Source organism: Mustelus asterias, chromosome 9 (genome assembly GCF_964213995.1).
Source record: "Mustelus asterias chromosome 9, sMusAst1.hap1.1, whole genome shotgun sequence".
NCBI lineage: Eukaryota > Metazoa > Chordata > Chondrichthyes > Carcharhiniformes > Triakidae > Mustelus > Mustelus asterias.
The window spans coordinates 91,828,553-91,845,805 of NC_135809.1; the positions used below are offsets into that span (position 1 = coordinate 91,828,553).

Consider the following 17,253-nt stretch of genomic DNA (forward strand, 5'->3'; position numbering starts at 1 on the left):
GTTTGCACCAAAATGGAATGGGCCATATGAGGTCATAATTAGTGGAGATACCTGTGCCTGTCTGGACATAAGGGGGAAAGGTGTATGGAAACATTGGACCCAGCTGAAATTATACAAAGAAACGAATGAGTGATATTAACAAGTAAGCCATAAAGTGACCAGAGTGCTTTCCCCAAAACAGGTGACGACTACAAGCAAGATTAACTGACGCGTTCGGGTTGGCAATACAGTCTTTGGGAAGTTGTTAATATAGAGTAATAAGATTAATACTTGCCTGTTGCGAACATGTCTAGGATAGCACATATAATTGCATCACTCTATGTTGTCACGATTGTAAGATTGACAGGGCTAGAAGATAACTTATTTTACAAGGCTCATGTACATTTACACGGTAATCGAACCGTGTGTTACCCGCTAGCCCAATCTGTAGAGGCCCTATTTGTGGCCACCCCTGGGTGGACCCCCCATGACTTATATACGGCAGATACCTCGGACGCACCCTGTAAAGGATAAACAGGCAAATATAAAAGGGGTATACAGGGAAGATGTGTGGAACTAATAAACTCCGCAGATCCTGTGTGCAGGGGACTCCAGGGATTGGGAGGAAGAGTATGCTCAGATGATGCAAGCTACCCACTTTGCTTCTCGGGGCAGGGATGGGGGTGTGCATATGCCTTGGTCCCCAAGAATGTTTCCTGTATACAGATGCAGTGTGTCCATCAGCATTGTCGGGTAAACAGAGGCCAGTTTACTTGTACCTGTAACAAGCAAAGATGCCTGAACGTGACCGCGGGAAGGCAATTCATTTGTGGTCAGTGTAATGGGACTCATGTCAGCTCAGCCACATGGACAGACCCATTTGATACGTACCAATTGGTAGGATCGGGCAGAAAGTCAAGTGAACCGAGCAACTGATGGTATATACAGTTCGTACAGACTAATAACCAGGATATTAAATGTTACCGAGCCAAGAAGGGATTTGTGTTCCTCCTCAACGGCACCTTCACGACAGCGACACCAACCCTCCCGGTCCTCTTTGCAGTAGGATCAATAGGACCCCTCACTGTCCCATGCCCTCAAAAAGGGCATACCCGGAGAAAGATAGTGACCCGGGCCATCAGCAAGGAATTCTGTGCCGATTGGGAGGTCCCGGTCACACTGGGATCGTCACTCGGCTACGGGTTTATTGGGGCCCTGTCTCTGGGGAGAACAGCAGGAATAATTAGTGCCAAAAATAGAAACCATCTTATCTGTGGATTAACCATTCTGGGAAACAGCACATCAAAAGCACTGGAGGCCGTCAACCAAGAACTGGCTGAATTAAGATTATACGCGCAGCAGACCCGCTATGCCGTAGATTATCAGTTAGGGGGGAGTATGCACAATAATAGGAGACAAATGTATAACGCATGTTACAGATGAATCCTACAACATCACCCAAGCCATTAATGACATAAGAAAGCAGCTCGATGACTTTAGACAAGGCCCCAAGAAGGGGAATAGCTGGCTCGAATGGTTTTTGGGGGGATCCTGGGGGTCTTATTTAATGCATGGACTAATTATTCTCGTTGTAATAATAATTGTCTGTTGCCTGATTGTCGGATGTTTTAATATCTGCTGTAAAGTCATGATGGCTCGGATTGTGCCAGGGGCCAGTGTGGTCACCGAAGAAGAACACCCGAAGTCACTGAGGAAGACAACGACAATGAAGGAAAGGGCGAGAAGATGGAAGTCTACCTGTGAATGCATAACCTGTTGGTTACGGGTCAGGCATATCAATTGCCGGACCCACGATACTGCTATTGTTGGTCTATCAGATTATTAGAGCATAATCCTGACCAAAAGGGGGGAATTGTTGGAGTAAACTCGAAATTAAAAGATACAAAATGGTTACCTGGCTCAAAATGGACTCTGTGAAAAGACATTAAGATGTGCTGACTTAGGCACAGGCATTGCACAACGAGTTAAATCCTGTTAGTGTCTAATTACTACAGGAAATAAATCAGACCTTGAGGCCCAGATGATCACCTTAGCTTGAGATAAGGCAGAACCAAAACAATGAGTTTTGTTAACCAGATCAGTCGTTGTAAGAGGGGCATAAATGTATAACGATGTGATAACTGCTCATGTCTGTACTTGTCCACTATTTGAAAATGTATAAAAGAAGCTCAGCTGCCATTTTAAAGTTGAGAAGGTGACTGCGTGCACTGCGGAGAGCCCAGCGCTTCTCCCAAAGCTTTGTCCGATAAACTGCATGTTGAATCATTAAATCTGACTCTGAGTGGTGATTTTCCCACAACAATATGATGCCCAGAGAGGGAGGTATACTAACTACTTTCCTTTGACATTGTTCACATGTAATCTGGGATTTGTACATTTGTGTGCAAGGCATTAGACCACATCTGGAGTATTGTGCACAGTTTTGGTCCCCTTACTTGAGGAGGGATATAGTTGTACTGAAGGCAGTTCAGAGGTGGTTCACTAGATTAATGCCAGAGACGAGGGGTTTATCTTTGAAGAAAGGCTGAGCAGTTTAGGCCTGTACTCTCTGGAGTTTAGAAGAATGAGGGGAGACCTATTTGAGGTATATGAGATGCTCAAGGTGATTGACAGGATAGATATCGAGAGAATGTTTCCTCTTGTGAGGCAATTTATAATGAGAGGTCATAGTTTTAGGATAAAGGATAGCAGATTTAAAACAGAGATGAGGAGAAATTACTTCTCTCAAACGGTCGTGAATCTGTGGAATTCACAATCACATAATATGGTGGATGCTGGGACATTGGCACCAGCACAGTGGTTAGCACTGCTGCCTCACAGCGCCAGGGACCCAGGTTCAATTCTGGCCTTGGGTGACTGTCTATATGGAATTTGCACATTCTCCTCGTGCCTGCATGGGCTTCCACCGGACCCTCCAGTTTCCTCCCGCAGTCCCAAGAAGTGCAGATTAGGTAGATTGGCCATGCTAAATTACGTCTTGGTATCCCAAGATGTATAGGTTAGGGGAATTAGAGGGGTAAATATGTGGGGTTAAAGGGATAGAGCCTGGATAAGATGCTCTGTCGGAGAGTCGGTGCAGACTCGATGGGCCGAGTTGCCTCTTTCTGCACTGTAGGGATTCTATGATAAATGTAAGGAAGAGATAGACAGATCTTTAATTAATAATGGGTTGAAGGATTATAGAGAATGGGCAGGAAAGTGCAGTTGAGGCTGAGACAAGATCAGCCATGATTGTATTGAATGGTGGAGCAGGCTGGAGTGGCTGAATTGCCTACTCTTGCTTCCTAGTTCTTATGTTTCTGTACTAACCTGCCCTGTCACTGTGGTCTAAATGGTCTAAATAAGCATTTCATGGTTAATTAATGGCTAGTTGATGATGTTGTTCAATGTTTCTTGCGAATGACAGTTGTTTGACTGTTAAGGTTATCTCATGTTCAGAAAAAGTAGTGGGGAATAATGAACTTTCTTTCTGTGTGTGTCTATGTTTTTAAGGTTGCTGTTCTTGACAGACACACTGAACAACAAATCAAGGTATGTTGCAGCAAAGAAATAGGTTATTTGGCCCAACCAGCTTTATGCTGCATTATAGACTAACGAGACTCGGGCCCAAGCCTGCAATTCCTCTAAACAATTGCCATACAACTGTGGAGTCCAAATGTTCTGCATGGATTGGAGATTAAAACAACCAGACCAATAGATCTATCAAATATTTTAATTGGATGCTTTCATTTGCAGTATGGAAGCTGGGATAATCTTTCCTCATAATAGAGTTTTCTCACTTTCTTCTGCTGGAGGGCAAGGAAAGAGAGGGATCATCTCTGATATCAGCTGGTGAGACAAGCTATGAATGGAGGCCCATAGGCATGTGGAGCACTGAGCCAGTGGGGTTGATGTTTTAAATATAAAGTGAAAAGCCAGGCCACTGGGTCGTTAATGGCCAAGTCCTCATTTTCTGCCCACGTATCAGTCAAACTTTCTGGATGTGACGTTTGTGTAGCATAATATCTGAGGTGACTGCTGTTTTATTTTGATTTATATGTCAACAATGAGATGCTTTGTTCTTGCAGAGATCCTGACCCCAGCAGTCCTCCTCTGAGCGAAGCAGAGTTTGAAGAAATGATGAACAAGAACCGAGCGATATCTAGCAGTGCCATCTCCAAAGCTGTGGCTGGAGCCAGCACAGGTTGGTGATTCAGTAGCTGCAGGCCTTTCCACTCAATTCCAGTGCACTAATAACTACAAAACTGTACTCATCTGTGAGGAATTCAGAGCAGAAGTATCAGTAAAATGCCCACTGTCCTGTGCTCTCACCCTGCCCACCTCAGGTGGTGATACATGTAGAGCTTGGGCATTTTCAGAACTCAGTGGGCACATTGTGTTGAGCCTTCATTTCAACAAAGTGAAGATGGAGAGAAGATGATGATGTATCTGAGCTTAGGAGGAACAAGAAAGGAAAGTTTTATTGAATGTTATCTATCAAAGCTACCCATTGTGTGCCAGTGCCATACCTATGCTTCCTGAGGTCCTATATATACCCAATCTGCAGGCAATGTGCAATGTAAATGAGGACATGGTTATGTTTTGTCAGTTTTGTGAAGAAGCCCAGATATAACAACAAAGTACCAAGAATGTTGCAGCTTCTGAAAGATTATGGGTTGGCCAACATAGAGATGTCCAAACCTTTATCTTTAAATTTTTACTCCATCCTTAAAGTTACTAAGCCAATGCTCAGAATGGACCAGGCAAACCCATCCATTCCTTGCTTGCTCCAAAAGCCAAATTCAAAATCCAAGTGAATCCAATTCAAGGTCCCCATAAAAGGGACAAACAAGATCCGAGCTGACAAGATAAGGCATTGCACCCCATCTTGGGCTTGATCTGACACTTGATCTTAGCCAAAAGGCCACCAAGCGAATATGGACCACATAAAGCATTGGGTACACACCAATGCACATTTATTTAGCAATTTCATGATTGGACGGTGTCCCAAGATATTTCACAATGGCATAACTTAAAAATAGACACAGAGCCAGAAAAGCAGAAATTAGCAGAGATGACAAAGAAACTTGACTAAAGCGATGGTTTATTTAAGGGGGCCTTATAGGAAAAGAGTCAGAAAAGTTTGGAGAGAGTATTCTAGTCCAGGCAACTGAAGGCTAATGATGTAGCAAAGAGGGGTGCATAACAGCTTTAGCCACGGGTGGGTGCTTATTGTAATGCTGGAGGAAATTACAAAGATAGGGTGGGTGAGACATGGAAGGATTTAATAATGAGGATGGAAACTTTGAATTAGAGACCAGGAGCCAATGTAAGTCAGTTGGAAAAGAGCAATGGTGGTAACATATTTCCAGTTGAGTTTTAGATTAGCTGATTATATAAGGTGAAAAAAGGGAGCCGAGCCACAAGAACATTGGAGAAACTGAATCTGGCGGTGACAAAAGCCTTCATGAGGGTTGCAGCAGATGGGTTGATATAGGAACTGGAAGTCGCCAGCCTTAGTGATGGAGAGGATATGAGGTAGAATGTTCAGGTCAGCTTTTATCAGAATGCTATGGTTATGAACAGTCTAGTTCTGCCTGAAATGGTTGCTAGGAAGGGCAATGCAATTTGTGGTGAGGTTACAGAGTAGAAGGGGGCTGAAAATGACAGCTTTAATCTTCTCAATGTTTAGCTGAACAAAATTACGGTTTACCCAAGACTGCATTCTGGACCAGTACTGAACAGTAAAGGAGGGTTTGAAAAGGTAGTGGAGAGGTAGAACTGGCAACAGCATATCATAGAATCCCTACAGTGCAGAAGGAGGCCATTCAGCCCATTGAGTCTGCACTGACTCCCCGACAAAGCATCCCACCCAGGCTCTATCCCCGCAACCCCCACATATTTTCCCTGCTAACCCTCCTAACCTACACATCAGAAACACTAAGGGACAATTTAGCATGGCCAATCCATCTAACCTGCACATGTTTTTGGACTGTGGGAGGAAACCGGAGCACCCGGAGGAATTCCAAGCAGGCATGAGGAGAACGTGCAAACTCCATGCAGACAGTTACCGATGACCAGAATTGAACCTGGGTCTCTGGTGCTGTACCATCGTGCCACCCACATATATGTGCCAGCTGATCTTTATCTATGGATAATTTCATCAAGAGGCAGCACATAGAGAGGAAGAGGAGGTGGCTAAGGATGGGTCGTTGGGGAACTCTATGGGCAACCATCCAGGGCAAGAAGAGAAACCACCATTAGAGCTGCGAAACAAGGTGAAGGCAATACCACCAAACTGGATAGTAGAAGAGAGCCTTCGAATGAGGACAGTTTGTGTTCCAGTTAATTCCCATATATCTCAGATTACTAACAGACCTCAATATTCTGGTTTACAATTCAATCATCAATGAGGCAACAATAGGAAGAATAGTCCTTTCAAACTTCCTGAATTGCAACATTCAAATAGAAAATTATCATCGAATCCCTGCAGTGCAGAAGGAGGCCATTCGGCTCATCGAATCTGCACCAACTCTCCGACAGAGCATTTTAACCAGGTCCACTCCCCCATCTTATCCCCGTAACCTGCTAATCCCCCTAATCTACACACCTTTAGACACTAAGGGGCAATTTGACATAGCCAATCTACCTAACCTGCACGCCTTTGGATTAGGAAATAATGCTTAAACGAAAATAAGACTGAACTATCTGGGCCTTGTGGTTGTACTGCCAGCTCTCAATGGCCACATCTGGCCCAATTCCTGCTATTTAAATTCCTCCAGGATAATGCTATAGATGCATTAACTTGTGCACCGGTGTAGAGTTTTGAAGTAGGATCAATTTCTCAATATTTGTGTTATGCAGGTGACTATGGGAATGCAATTGAGACACTGCTTACGGCCATTGCCCTGATTAGACAGTCAAAAGTCGCAGCAGATGACCGCTGCAAGGTTCTGGTCAGCTCCCTACAGGACTGCCTCCACGGGATTGAATCCAAGTCATATGGGTCAGGATCCAGGTAAGCAGATAATAAGCATCGGCTCAATTGTCTTAGTTGAAACTGCTGTCACTTGTCCATGCAATGCCACTAATATGGGCAGGAAAATTGCTGCTATTCTTGCTCAGCAAAACATTCAACACTTTAGAAAGTTATAGGGTAATTTGATTAACGATTTCAAGATATTACGGGCAAAACAAATTATTTCTGCCAGTTTAGAACACTGGGGGAATAGTCTAAAAATTAAAACCAGAAATCTTATGAGCAAAATGAAGAAGCACTTAAGAACATAAGAACATAAGAAATAGGAGCAGGAGTAGGCCATTTGGCCCTTCGAGCCTGCCCCGCCATTCAACAAGATCATGGCTGATCTGAAGCGAATCAGTTCCACTTACCCGCCTGCTCCCCATATCCCCTAATTCCCTTATCGATCAGAAAACTATCTACCCGTGATTTAAACATATTCAACGAGGAAGCCTCCACCACTTCAATGGGCAGAGAATTCCAGAGATTCACTACCCTCTGAGAGAAGAAGTTCCCCCTCAACTCTGTTCTGAACCGGCCCCCCCTTATTTTGAGGCTGTGCCCTCTAGTTCTGGTTTCCATTCTAAGTGGAAAGAATCTCTCCACCTCTACCCTATCCAGCCTCTTCATTATCTTATATGTCTCTATAAGATCACCCCTCATCCTTCTAAACTCCAACGAGTACAGACCCAATCTGTTTAATCTCTCCTCATAAGCTACACCCCTCATCTCCGGTATCAACCTGGTGAACCTTCTCTGCACTCCCTCCAAGGCCAATATATCCTTTCGCAAATAAGGGGACCAAAACTGCACATAGTACTCCAGTTGCGGCCTCACCAGTGCCTTGTACAGTTGCAACAAGACCTCCCTGCTTTTATATTCTATCCCCCTCGCGATAAAGGCCAACATTCCATTCGCCTTCTTGATCACCTGCTGCACCTGCAGACTGAGTTTTTGCGATTCGTGCACAAGGACCCCCAGGTCCCTCTGCACAGTCGCACAATGTAATTTTTCTCCATTTAAATAATATTCCAATTTACTACTATTTCTTCCAAAGTGGATAACCTCACATTTGCTAACGTTATATTCCATCTGCCAGATCCTCGCCCACTCGCTCAGCTTATCCAAATCTCTCTTCTTCACACAAAGGGTAGTCGAAGTTCAGGATACATTCCTGAAAATAGCAATTGATGTTGGGTCAATTGTTAATGTTAAAACTGAGATTGAAAGATTTTTGTTCGTCAAAGGTATTAAGGGATATAGGAAAAGATGAGCATCTGTCATTTAGAGTTAAGTCGCAGATTAGCCGTGATCACACTAATGAACAAGCTCAGGCTAAATGGCCAACGCCTGTTCCTGTGTTCCCAAATAATTTATTGTGTCACAAGCTCGTATTGGCACTGTTATTGGGTTTATACGTTTATTTATTAGTCACAAGTAGGCTTACATTAACACTGCAATGAAGTTACTGTGAAAATCCCCCAGTCACCACACTCCAGCACCTGTTCGGGTACACTGAGGGAGAATTTAGCATGGCCAATGCATCTAACCAGCACATCTTTCGGACTGTGGGAAGAAACTGGAGCACCTGGAGGAACCCACGGAAACATGGGGAGAACGTGCAGACGCCACACAGACAGTGACCCAAGGCGGGAATCGAACTCGGGTCTCTGGCGCTGTGAGGCAGCAGTGCTAATCACTGTGCCACCGTGCCGCCCAATTATTATTGTTTGGGGGAGCTGACAGAATGAGCTGTGGATGTTCAGTTACTGGGCATAATCAATCGAATTTTGGACTCAAAAGGGGATCGGGGAATATGGAAATCAGACAGAAGAGTGGAATTGAGGCTGAGCATCAGCCATGATCATTATAAATGGCAGAGCATCCTCGAGGGGCCAGACAGCCTACTGCTGCTCCTATTTTTATGCTATTATGTTCTTCTACTGTCTTGCTCACCACGTTGCTCTCCATGATAAATATCGAGGCAAAGTAATCATTTAATATTTCTCCTTTAAGTGATTAACACACTTTTGCTGAAGGAACATAGAACATAGAACAGTACAGCACAGAACAGGCCCTTCGGCCCACGATGTTGTGCCGAGCTTTATCTGAAACCAAGATCAAGCTATCCCACTCCCTATCATCCTGGTGTGCTCCATGTGCCTATCCAATAACCGCTTAAATGTTCCTAAAGTGTCTGACTCCACTATCACTGCAGGCAGTCCATTCCATACCCCAACCACTCTCTGAGTAAAGAACCTACCTCGGACATCCTTCCTATATCTCCCACCATGAACCCTATAGTTATGCCCCCTTGTAATAGCTCCATCCACCCGAGGAAATAGTCTTTGAACATTCACTCTATCTATCCCCTTCATCATTTTATAAACCTCTATTAAGTCTCCCCTCAACCTCCTCCGCTCCAGAGAGAACAGCCCTAGCTCCCTCAACCTTTCCTCATAAGACCTACCCTCCAAACCAGGCAGCATCCTGGTAAATCTCCTTTGCACTCTTTCCAGCGCTTCCACATCCTTCTTATAGTGAGGTGACCAGAACTGCACGCAATACAAAGCATTCAAACGTGCATCCTGAATAGAAGTTGCAGAAGTTATTGGATTGTTTTATTCCATTTACAGAAAGAGAGATCGATCACGAGACCGAGAGTACAGCCGTTCTCACGACAGAAGCCGTCGGCACAGGGAGCGCTCTCACAGTGAGGATCAACACGAAGATAATTATCGTGAGCGAAGCAGAGAACGGGATCGGCATAGAGACCGGGACCGTGACAGGGAAAGAGATCGGGAGAGAGAGTATAGGCACCGCTAAGGTATGTTTGGAAAACAAAGCTCATTCCAGAAATTGCCTCATTATAATTGCCTTATTACATTTCAATGTTTTCAAGCAATTCTCACAATGAATTACTGCAAGCAGTATGAGATTCTTGAGGCCAAATTTTTAGGCTCTGTTGGGGTGGGCAGGGAGGTGGAATGGCACTAAAAATTGTACCGCCAACCCGGGTGCCAGTTCCCCAGCTCTATCCCGTTTCTGGCTATTTACCCAGAAGATGGGGGTGGCGGGTAAGTCAATTCACGATGTTAATTGTCACTTATGCCAGTTGTCAGAGGTCAGCTGGGATTTTCCAGTGTGTCTCCAGGTCCACAGGCAGGACATCGTGTAGCTGCTTGGACAGGACCCCACCCTGTGGCAGACTGTGGGTGTGGGGGAAGCAGCACACCAGGCTGGCTGAGGAGCCCTCTATGTATGTCTGGGTTCAGCTGCAACCACAGGCTGTCTTATGCTGGACCTCCTCCACTGCACACCATAACACACCGATGGCCCAGCTGCTTGATCTGTTTTTTAGTTTGAATTTTCATAAATTGGAGACTGTGCACTTCCATCTTGAGACACCCTCTCTCTCACTTATCTGCATGGCATCTTGCTGCTGCTTCCAAGGTAGAGGACCTCCTGTAGGCCTTCCATTTTTGAGAACAGGCATACTGTCATTTAATGGACAGCTAGCCCATCCTATGGCTAATAATTGGCCAAATCTAGGAAAAATCACAGATTAATCACTGTTCTCCATTCAGGAACATAAAGTGCGGCTTCTGACCCACATTTAATCCAGATAGTAAGATCCTGAAGCCCACAGGGAAAATCCTGCCCTTGTTTGTGGACAAAAAGTAACTGCTCTATCCAGTAGTGTCCAATAAAGAGCAGTGATGGGTTGAATGAGGGGGAAATTTTGGTCATTTCCTGACTTCTTCAAAGATGTACGGAATCTTTAACATCTATTCTTAGGGGTGGACTGAACTTTAATCTAATGTCAATTCTGAGGGACATACCTCTGCCATTCACCCTGCACCCTCCATGGAAAGTGATTCTGGATTATAAACTCAAATTGTTTGAATAAAAAAGAGATGGCTTTCCAGTTGTGTACTAAGTTTATAAGAAGTTATTTAACATTTATGCCAGTTAGACTATCTGCCAGGGAATTACTGGTGTGAAATGATAATTATATGTTTGCACACCTTAAACATGAGTCTATGAACCTGCAAACTTAAAATGGCTATAGCAATAGAAGGTAGTGGAATGGATCTTTGTAGAAGTGTGTCAGAACATTTCAAAATTAAATGACAGTTTATGTTTGCTATTCAGAACAGCAACATGGACACCACATTTGACCTCTACAACCTCCACAATAGGGAGTAGAAAAATCCCCCATTTTCCCTGTTCCTGGTCACAATTCAATGACCCACTGTGGGAAAGTGCAAATCCCTGGACATCAGATGAAATCAGGCTGAGACTCAGTCGTGACTTCCTCCTCCAGTGAAAAAACCTGACATTAACTGTCTGGGCTTATACTTGTTGAATGATCAGTTGCGTAACATACCAGAGATACTGATGCCTGTGAGACTGCAGTCCAACAAAAGTCAGTGCCTTCCGAAGAGGAGATTGGCAGAGAGGGAAATAGAAGATCATTCTGACTGTAGGGGGAGTATGGACATAAATATGGTTGATATCACTGCTGTAGCCTTGATATCTAAAGCTCTTATCCAGGTAAATTAATGTGCATTATTCTCTCTCTCCCCCTTCCTCTTCAACCCCTCAATCTGTAGAGAACAATTTTCACCTTTGTACAGATCCTGGATCAGGAGAAAAATTAAATAACAATAAATCAGGAAGACATTTTGAAATGAGTGAAGAAAGGAGCTGAATTCTTGGGAGAGATGTGTGCGCATCATGGGCTGTAAAAAGTGAAGTGTTAGTACACACACAGCTGCAACTTGAAGAATTTCTCCAGCTGGGAGTGGTGTTCTCGAACATAAACCTGCTATTATGTCGAACAACTTGTTTTTGTTCAACAATTATATATTAAACATTTTTTTTACATCCTCAGTTTCTTTAAAAGTTGCTGGCTGGGAAGATCTTTTTTATTATGAGCTGCAGATGACTTGGAGAGAGTCTTCAGTAGGAGGCCGTATGTTTGACTGGTTGCAGTAATTGTCCGTGCCAATCTTTTCATTGCCCACTGAGGGCACCGGCCTGAGCCCTAACATGTATTACCAGTTGAAAATCACTGGTAAAACCTTTAGGGGGTAAATGTCATCAGTTGGTTGCATCATCTTGAATAAAATCCTGTAACTAATGATACTTGTTTTGTTTTCTGTGGATAACATTGGAACATTTCCTCTGGTCACTCCATGTTCCTAAGTTCTAAGTAAACTGATTTTTGATTTCACTGGATATAACAGCCATGGGATATCTTCCTACTAAATGTTTTTACACTTTCTGTGCTGCAAATGTACAAGTGGATAGTGACCATCATCACTCTGTCATGGAGTAAACACATTTTTAAATTCTTTTGCATTTGGATGCAGGAAAACATTTTTTTTGCATCTGTGTGCCATGACTTGCAAATGTTTCGGAGCCTGACAAAGACATTTTTTCCCATGTGTGAGAACAGTGGCTGATGTTGTCCAAATCATTCTTTGTGCATTATAGTGTTAGCTTGGATCACATCCAGTCAGCAGAATGCTTTTTGCTTTGTAATGCTAGAGTCGCAAAAGTATTTTGGTTGTAAATTTAAAATAGAAAAATGAAGTTTTTTAATATCTTTTATGAGATAATACATTTTGTAGTCAAAACAATGCAAGAGAGACCCCGACAACTTGGTGCCATCTGGAAAATCTCTCATTTGTTGAGCTTTTTTAAAAAAAAAATTGAAGTGTGTTAGCTATCTTAGATTTATTTGAGTAATAGAAATGTACTTTACATCCTCTCTCGCTGGGCAGTTTCCCCAAAGTGTGGCCTGAGTACACTGAAAATTTACTTAGCTGCTCCAAATTCCCTACTACATTACTGAAAATCTCACTGGATGTACCATTTGTAAAAATAAGGAGCAGTAAGGAGCCATGTTTACGACGATCAGTTTAACTGGTCTGAAATGTGGGAATAAAAATTGTTAAGAATTACAGGGAACCTGTTGGCAACAACTTTGCGGAATGATGCCCTTATTACATTCCGAATATAAATTGTGAATGTTGGTAACATCTGGTGGTGGGAAATGAATACTGCATGCAGCATTTGCATTTGCTTGCTCCTGGCTCTTCTAGTCCCCAGACTAGTGGTTGTGTTGAGTTGTTTGCAAGTGTCGCCTGCATATGCCCAGCTTTAGAGTGGCACGCTCTCTGCAGTTCTAAGTACAAGAAGACTGAATAGCATATTGCGCAATAATGGCTTTAATGGTGACATAATGGGGGCGGTGTGTGATGGCCATTTTGACTGGAACCTTAGTTTTTAGGTACTTGAATGGAAGTTGTTGTATGGGCACTTATGCAGCGCAGACCATGAAGGATTTACAAAGAGCAATTGAGACTTAACTGATTTCTGCATAAATGTTACTGACCGATCAAGTGATTCACTTCAAACGCTACCTTGATGACATTGTATTGCACATGCAAAGCCAATGGGGAGAAACTCTTTAAGTTTGGCAGTGAGCTCTGCAGTTCAACTTTCTTTCAGTTCCTGAAGCAAGCCATACCCCTCTTTCAAGTTTTTGATTTAAGTCTTTTATTTTGGATAGTTGGAAACGGGAATAGCATAACTACTGTGTGATTTGCAGCTGTGTTGGCACCTGCTGGCTTGGTGCTACTACAGTTGGTGCCAACACCACTGGGGAATTGGGGGAAACACAAGAAAAATGATGGACAAGCTTCAGCATTCCATGCAGAATTTGAATCTTTCTTCACTTGGGGCAGTTTTCTGTTTTTTAAAAATAGAAAAATGTAATTTTTTTTAGTCGTACCAATTTAAGGAAAAAAGGATGATTTGTTGGTGACTTTGTATTGTGCTTGTGCGTTTACTGTGAAATTTAAACAAAGTGTTTCTTTGTAGCTTGTTACTATGTATATTTTAGTGACAAAATATGCTCCAATGCATTAAAATGTAAATTCCTGATGCCTTGCTGTCTTTTTTAAGAATGCCACTTGCTATATAGAGGAATGCCATACTGTTAAGACACATTTGCCAAACGTGAACCTAATGTACTGGATTGAGGTCTTGGGGTGGATCTGAGACTGACACATTGCCTTGCATTTCTGTGTCATGCACCCTGTTTTACTGTGCAGTGTGCTAATAAATCTGACCTTCACTACTTTCTTGGCCCGGTGGATCGCAAACGCTTAAATTTCTCAGCCTGGATTCACACCCAGCTCAGAGAAGAACAGATGAAGATGGTTGTAAAGCCTGTGTAATGGAGATCTGGCATGGATTAACCAGGTTCAAGATTTGTTCGACCAAGTCATTACGATTTAATGATAGGTGGTAGGGAGGGAAAATTAATGTGAGAGCTGAGGGAGAGGGACATTTTTAGGTTTTGGAAATTCAAGTAAAAGACTGGACTTTGGACATAATTGCAGGAAATGGATTACATATAATTTGGATTGTTCAAGCAGAAATGCAAATTAGCGTTCATTTAATTTGATTTATTGTTGTCACATGTATTAGTATACAGTGAAATGTATTGTTTCTTGGCGTGCTATACCGACAAAGCATACCATTCATAGAGTTCATAGAGGAGAGGGTGCAGAATGTAGTGTTATAGTCACAGATAGGGCGAAGAGAAAGATCAGCTTATTATAAAGTGCCAAAAGAGAAGTTCCAGTGAAGCTCAACGCAAACTGGATAAACGGCACCTTATCTTCCAGCGAGGCACATTGCAGCCTTCCGCCCTCAACATCGAATTCAACAATTTTGGATAATTAGCTCAACCCCTCTGTTTTCATTTCATTTCACTTTTAACTTCTCTACCTTTTACTTTATTGTCTTCTTTATTTTTCCTCTCTCCCCCCCCCTTCCCCCCCATTTTATCCCCCCTTTCCTTGCCTTTTCTCCCCTTTGCTTTTTTTCCATTTTATCTCTCTCCCCCACATCTCATCCCTTCCACCTCTCCTCCACATCTTCATCTGTCACAGCTTACCCTCTGATTTCAGCTTCCCTGCCATTCGGCCATTCACACCTTTTATTCCCTCTATGGACTGCCTTTCCCCTTGGTTTTGTGGCTATGACTCATCTTTCATTCCCTCACCCTGCAGTATAAATATTTCCCACTTTCTAAGCCTTTTAGCTTTGACAAAGGGTCATCTAGACTCGAAACGTCAGCTCTTTTCTCTCCTTACAGATGTTGCCCGACCTGTTGAGATTTTCCAGAATTTTCTCTTTTGCTTTCAGATTCCAGCATCTGCAGTAATTTGCTTTTATTTAATATAAGGTAGGTCCATTCAAAAGTCTAATAGCAGCAGGGAAGAGGCTGTTCTTGAGTTGGTTGGTGATCACAGACTTTTGTATACGGGGAGTGTAGACAGAGTCAATATTTATCAACATTTAGTTTGCAGGAGGCAAAGTTCCCTGCTATTGCAATTGCAGCCTTAAATTGCATAGTTCTTGACTTGTGACAAGGCACAAAGTGGTTAATATTGATTGCTGTTCTTTGCTTGAATTGAAATAATGCACATCAATTCACACCTCCAATCCTGCTTTTCCACTGTATTCCAATGTTAGCAAGAAGGTCTCGTGGTATGATTTTCGCTTTGTGGGCTTTATTAATTGAATGCGCGAGAAGTCCCGGATTCAAATCCCGGACGAGCCCTCATTTGATTCCCGTTTTGGGGCGGCATGGTGGTACAGTAGCTAGCCTTGCTGCCTCACAGCATCAGGGACCTGGGTTTGATTCTGGCTTCAGGTGTGGAGTTTGCATGTTCTCCCTGAGTCTGCGTGGGTTTCCTCTGGATGCTCCGATTTCCTCCCATAGTCTAAAGATGTGTGGGTTAGGTCGATTGGCCATACTAAATTGACCCTTAGTGTCAGGGGGATTAGCAGAGTAAATAAGTGGGGTACAGGAATAGGGCCTAGGTCGAATTGTGTTTGGTGCAGATTCGATGGGCCAAATGGCCTCCTTCTGCACTGTAGGAATTCTAAAAAAAAAGGCAAGGCAGACCACACAGAAATAAGCAGGGTCCTATTTTAAATATGGAAATTGTGTCCAGTTCTGTCATCAGGCCTAAATTTCCAATTTCAAACGGAGTCTGAGCAGTGGGGGCAGTGCCATCTCCCTGTCAGGAGTGAATCCTGGGCCAGAGGAAAAAATTTTATTTTAAGCTTCCTTGTGGGCAGCAGAGTTCTGCCAGACCTCACACAGAAACCTCCCCCATTACCACCTCCATCTTGATCTCTCACAGATCAGTTCTACTTCTGCTGGCGGCCAAAGGATTCACCCCTTTCCTCTCCTCCTATCATGGACAGAGGCAGCCCCCACCTACCATTGTGGCCCAAAGGCTTCTCACTCCTTCTGATCACTGCCAACAGCTTTCTGTTTCCCTTGACTTCCATGTGAAATTGTCACCATCGGGTAGCCAATCTGACCTGTTGAGTGAGATTCTTGGATTTATTTGAATGAGACATTTCCTTTAAGAATGTTGGTGCCTCCAAGTCACCACCTGTCACTGGGCTCCCCTGCACCCTTCTTACCCACCCAACCCTTGAGAATTAAAGTCAATATGTCAAAAGAAAATGTTAAAAGTCAACTTTCTAATCATTGGCTCAGTAAAGGTGTGCTTACAACAGCTTACAATTTGTACAGTGACCAAAAGTAAGTTCAAACCTTGTCCACATCACTGGATTCATCAATTCTCAAATTAATTTGGATGAAATTAAGAATTGGTTTGTTCTGTAATGACTCCTCACTGCACATGGTGTCGCTGTGACAATGTTGCTTCATGTTCATCAAGGAGGAAAATCTCAAGGGAAGCACTATAATTGACCTCAACATTGTTGGTTCAGGGAAGAGAAAAATCAAACGGTTACGAAACTTGCTTACTATCCAGTAACCTACGTGCATGTGTGAATATCAAATGAGAAATTTGTGTTTTTGATGCCCGTAGCATGGAACAGCCGGCTGCCATTCACTATTGAAGCTCTTGTATGAAAGAGGTTACTCTTGATGAAACACAAAAAAGTGACTGGCATGAACTAAATACCCCTGGGAGAGAAGAAATAGAGTCAAATAGAATTGTGATTTAATTTCTCAACTAATTAATTCAGTTAAGGTAATGGAATACTAAAAATTGAACTTCTGATAGAAGAGTCTCACCAATCAGAATGAGTTAAAAGTGAAATTGTTTGGCATTTTTGTGTTAAATGTTGAATATATTGGTATCTGTTAAGTTCAGAATACTTCATATCTGGCACTGAATTAA

The 17,253-nt window shown here is 43.0% G+C and overlaps 1 protein-coding gene across 2 annotated transcripts in view; it reads left to right on the forward strand.

Annotated features, from left to right (window-relative positions):
• The window catches only part of LOC144498823 (cleavage and polyadenylation specificity factor subunit 7-like), an 82,263-nt gene extending 68,305 nt beyond the window's left edge, over positions 1 to 13,958 (forward strand). Inside the window, exons 6-10 of one of the 2 annotated variants that reach the window (XM_078220543.1) lie at positions 3,493 to 3,531; positions 4,068 to 4,183; positions 6,844 to 6,997; positions 9,637 to 9,827; positions 11,617 to 13,958. In XM_078220543.1, coding sequence (XP_078076669.1) covers positions 3,493 to 3,531; positions 4,068 to 4,183; positions 6,844 to 6,997; positions 9,637 to 9,826 — 499 coding nt within the window. In that variant the 3' untranslated portion in view covers position 9,827; positions 11,617 to 13,958. The remainder of the gene's footprint in view (positions 1 to 3,492; positions 3,532 to 4,067; positions 4,184 to 6,843; positions 6,998 to 9,636; positions 9,828 to 11,616) is intronic. The other variant, XM_078220544.1, reaches the window with a different exon arrangement.
• Positions 13,959 to 17,253: the final 3,295 nt, after the last annotated feature.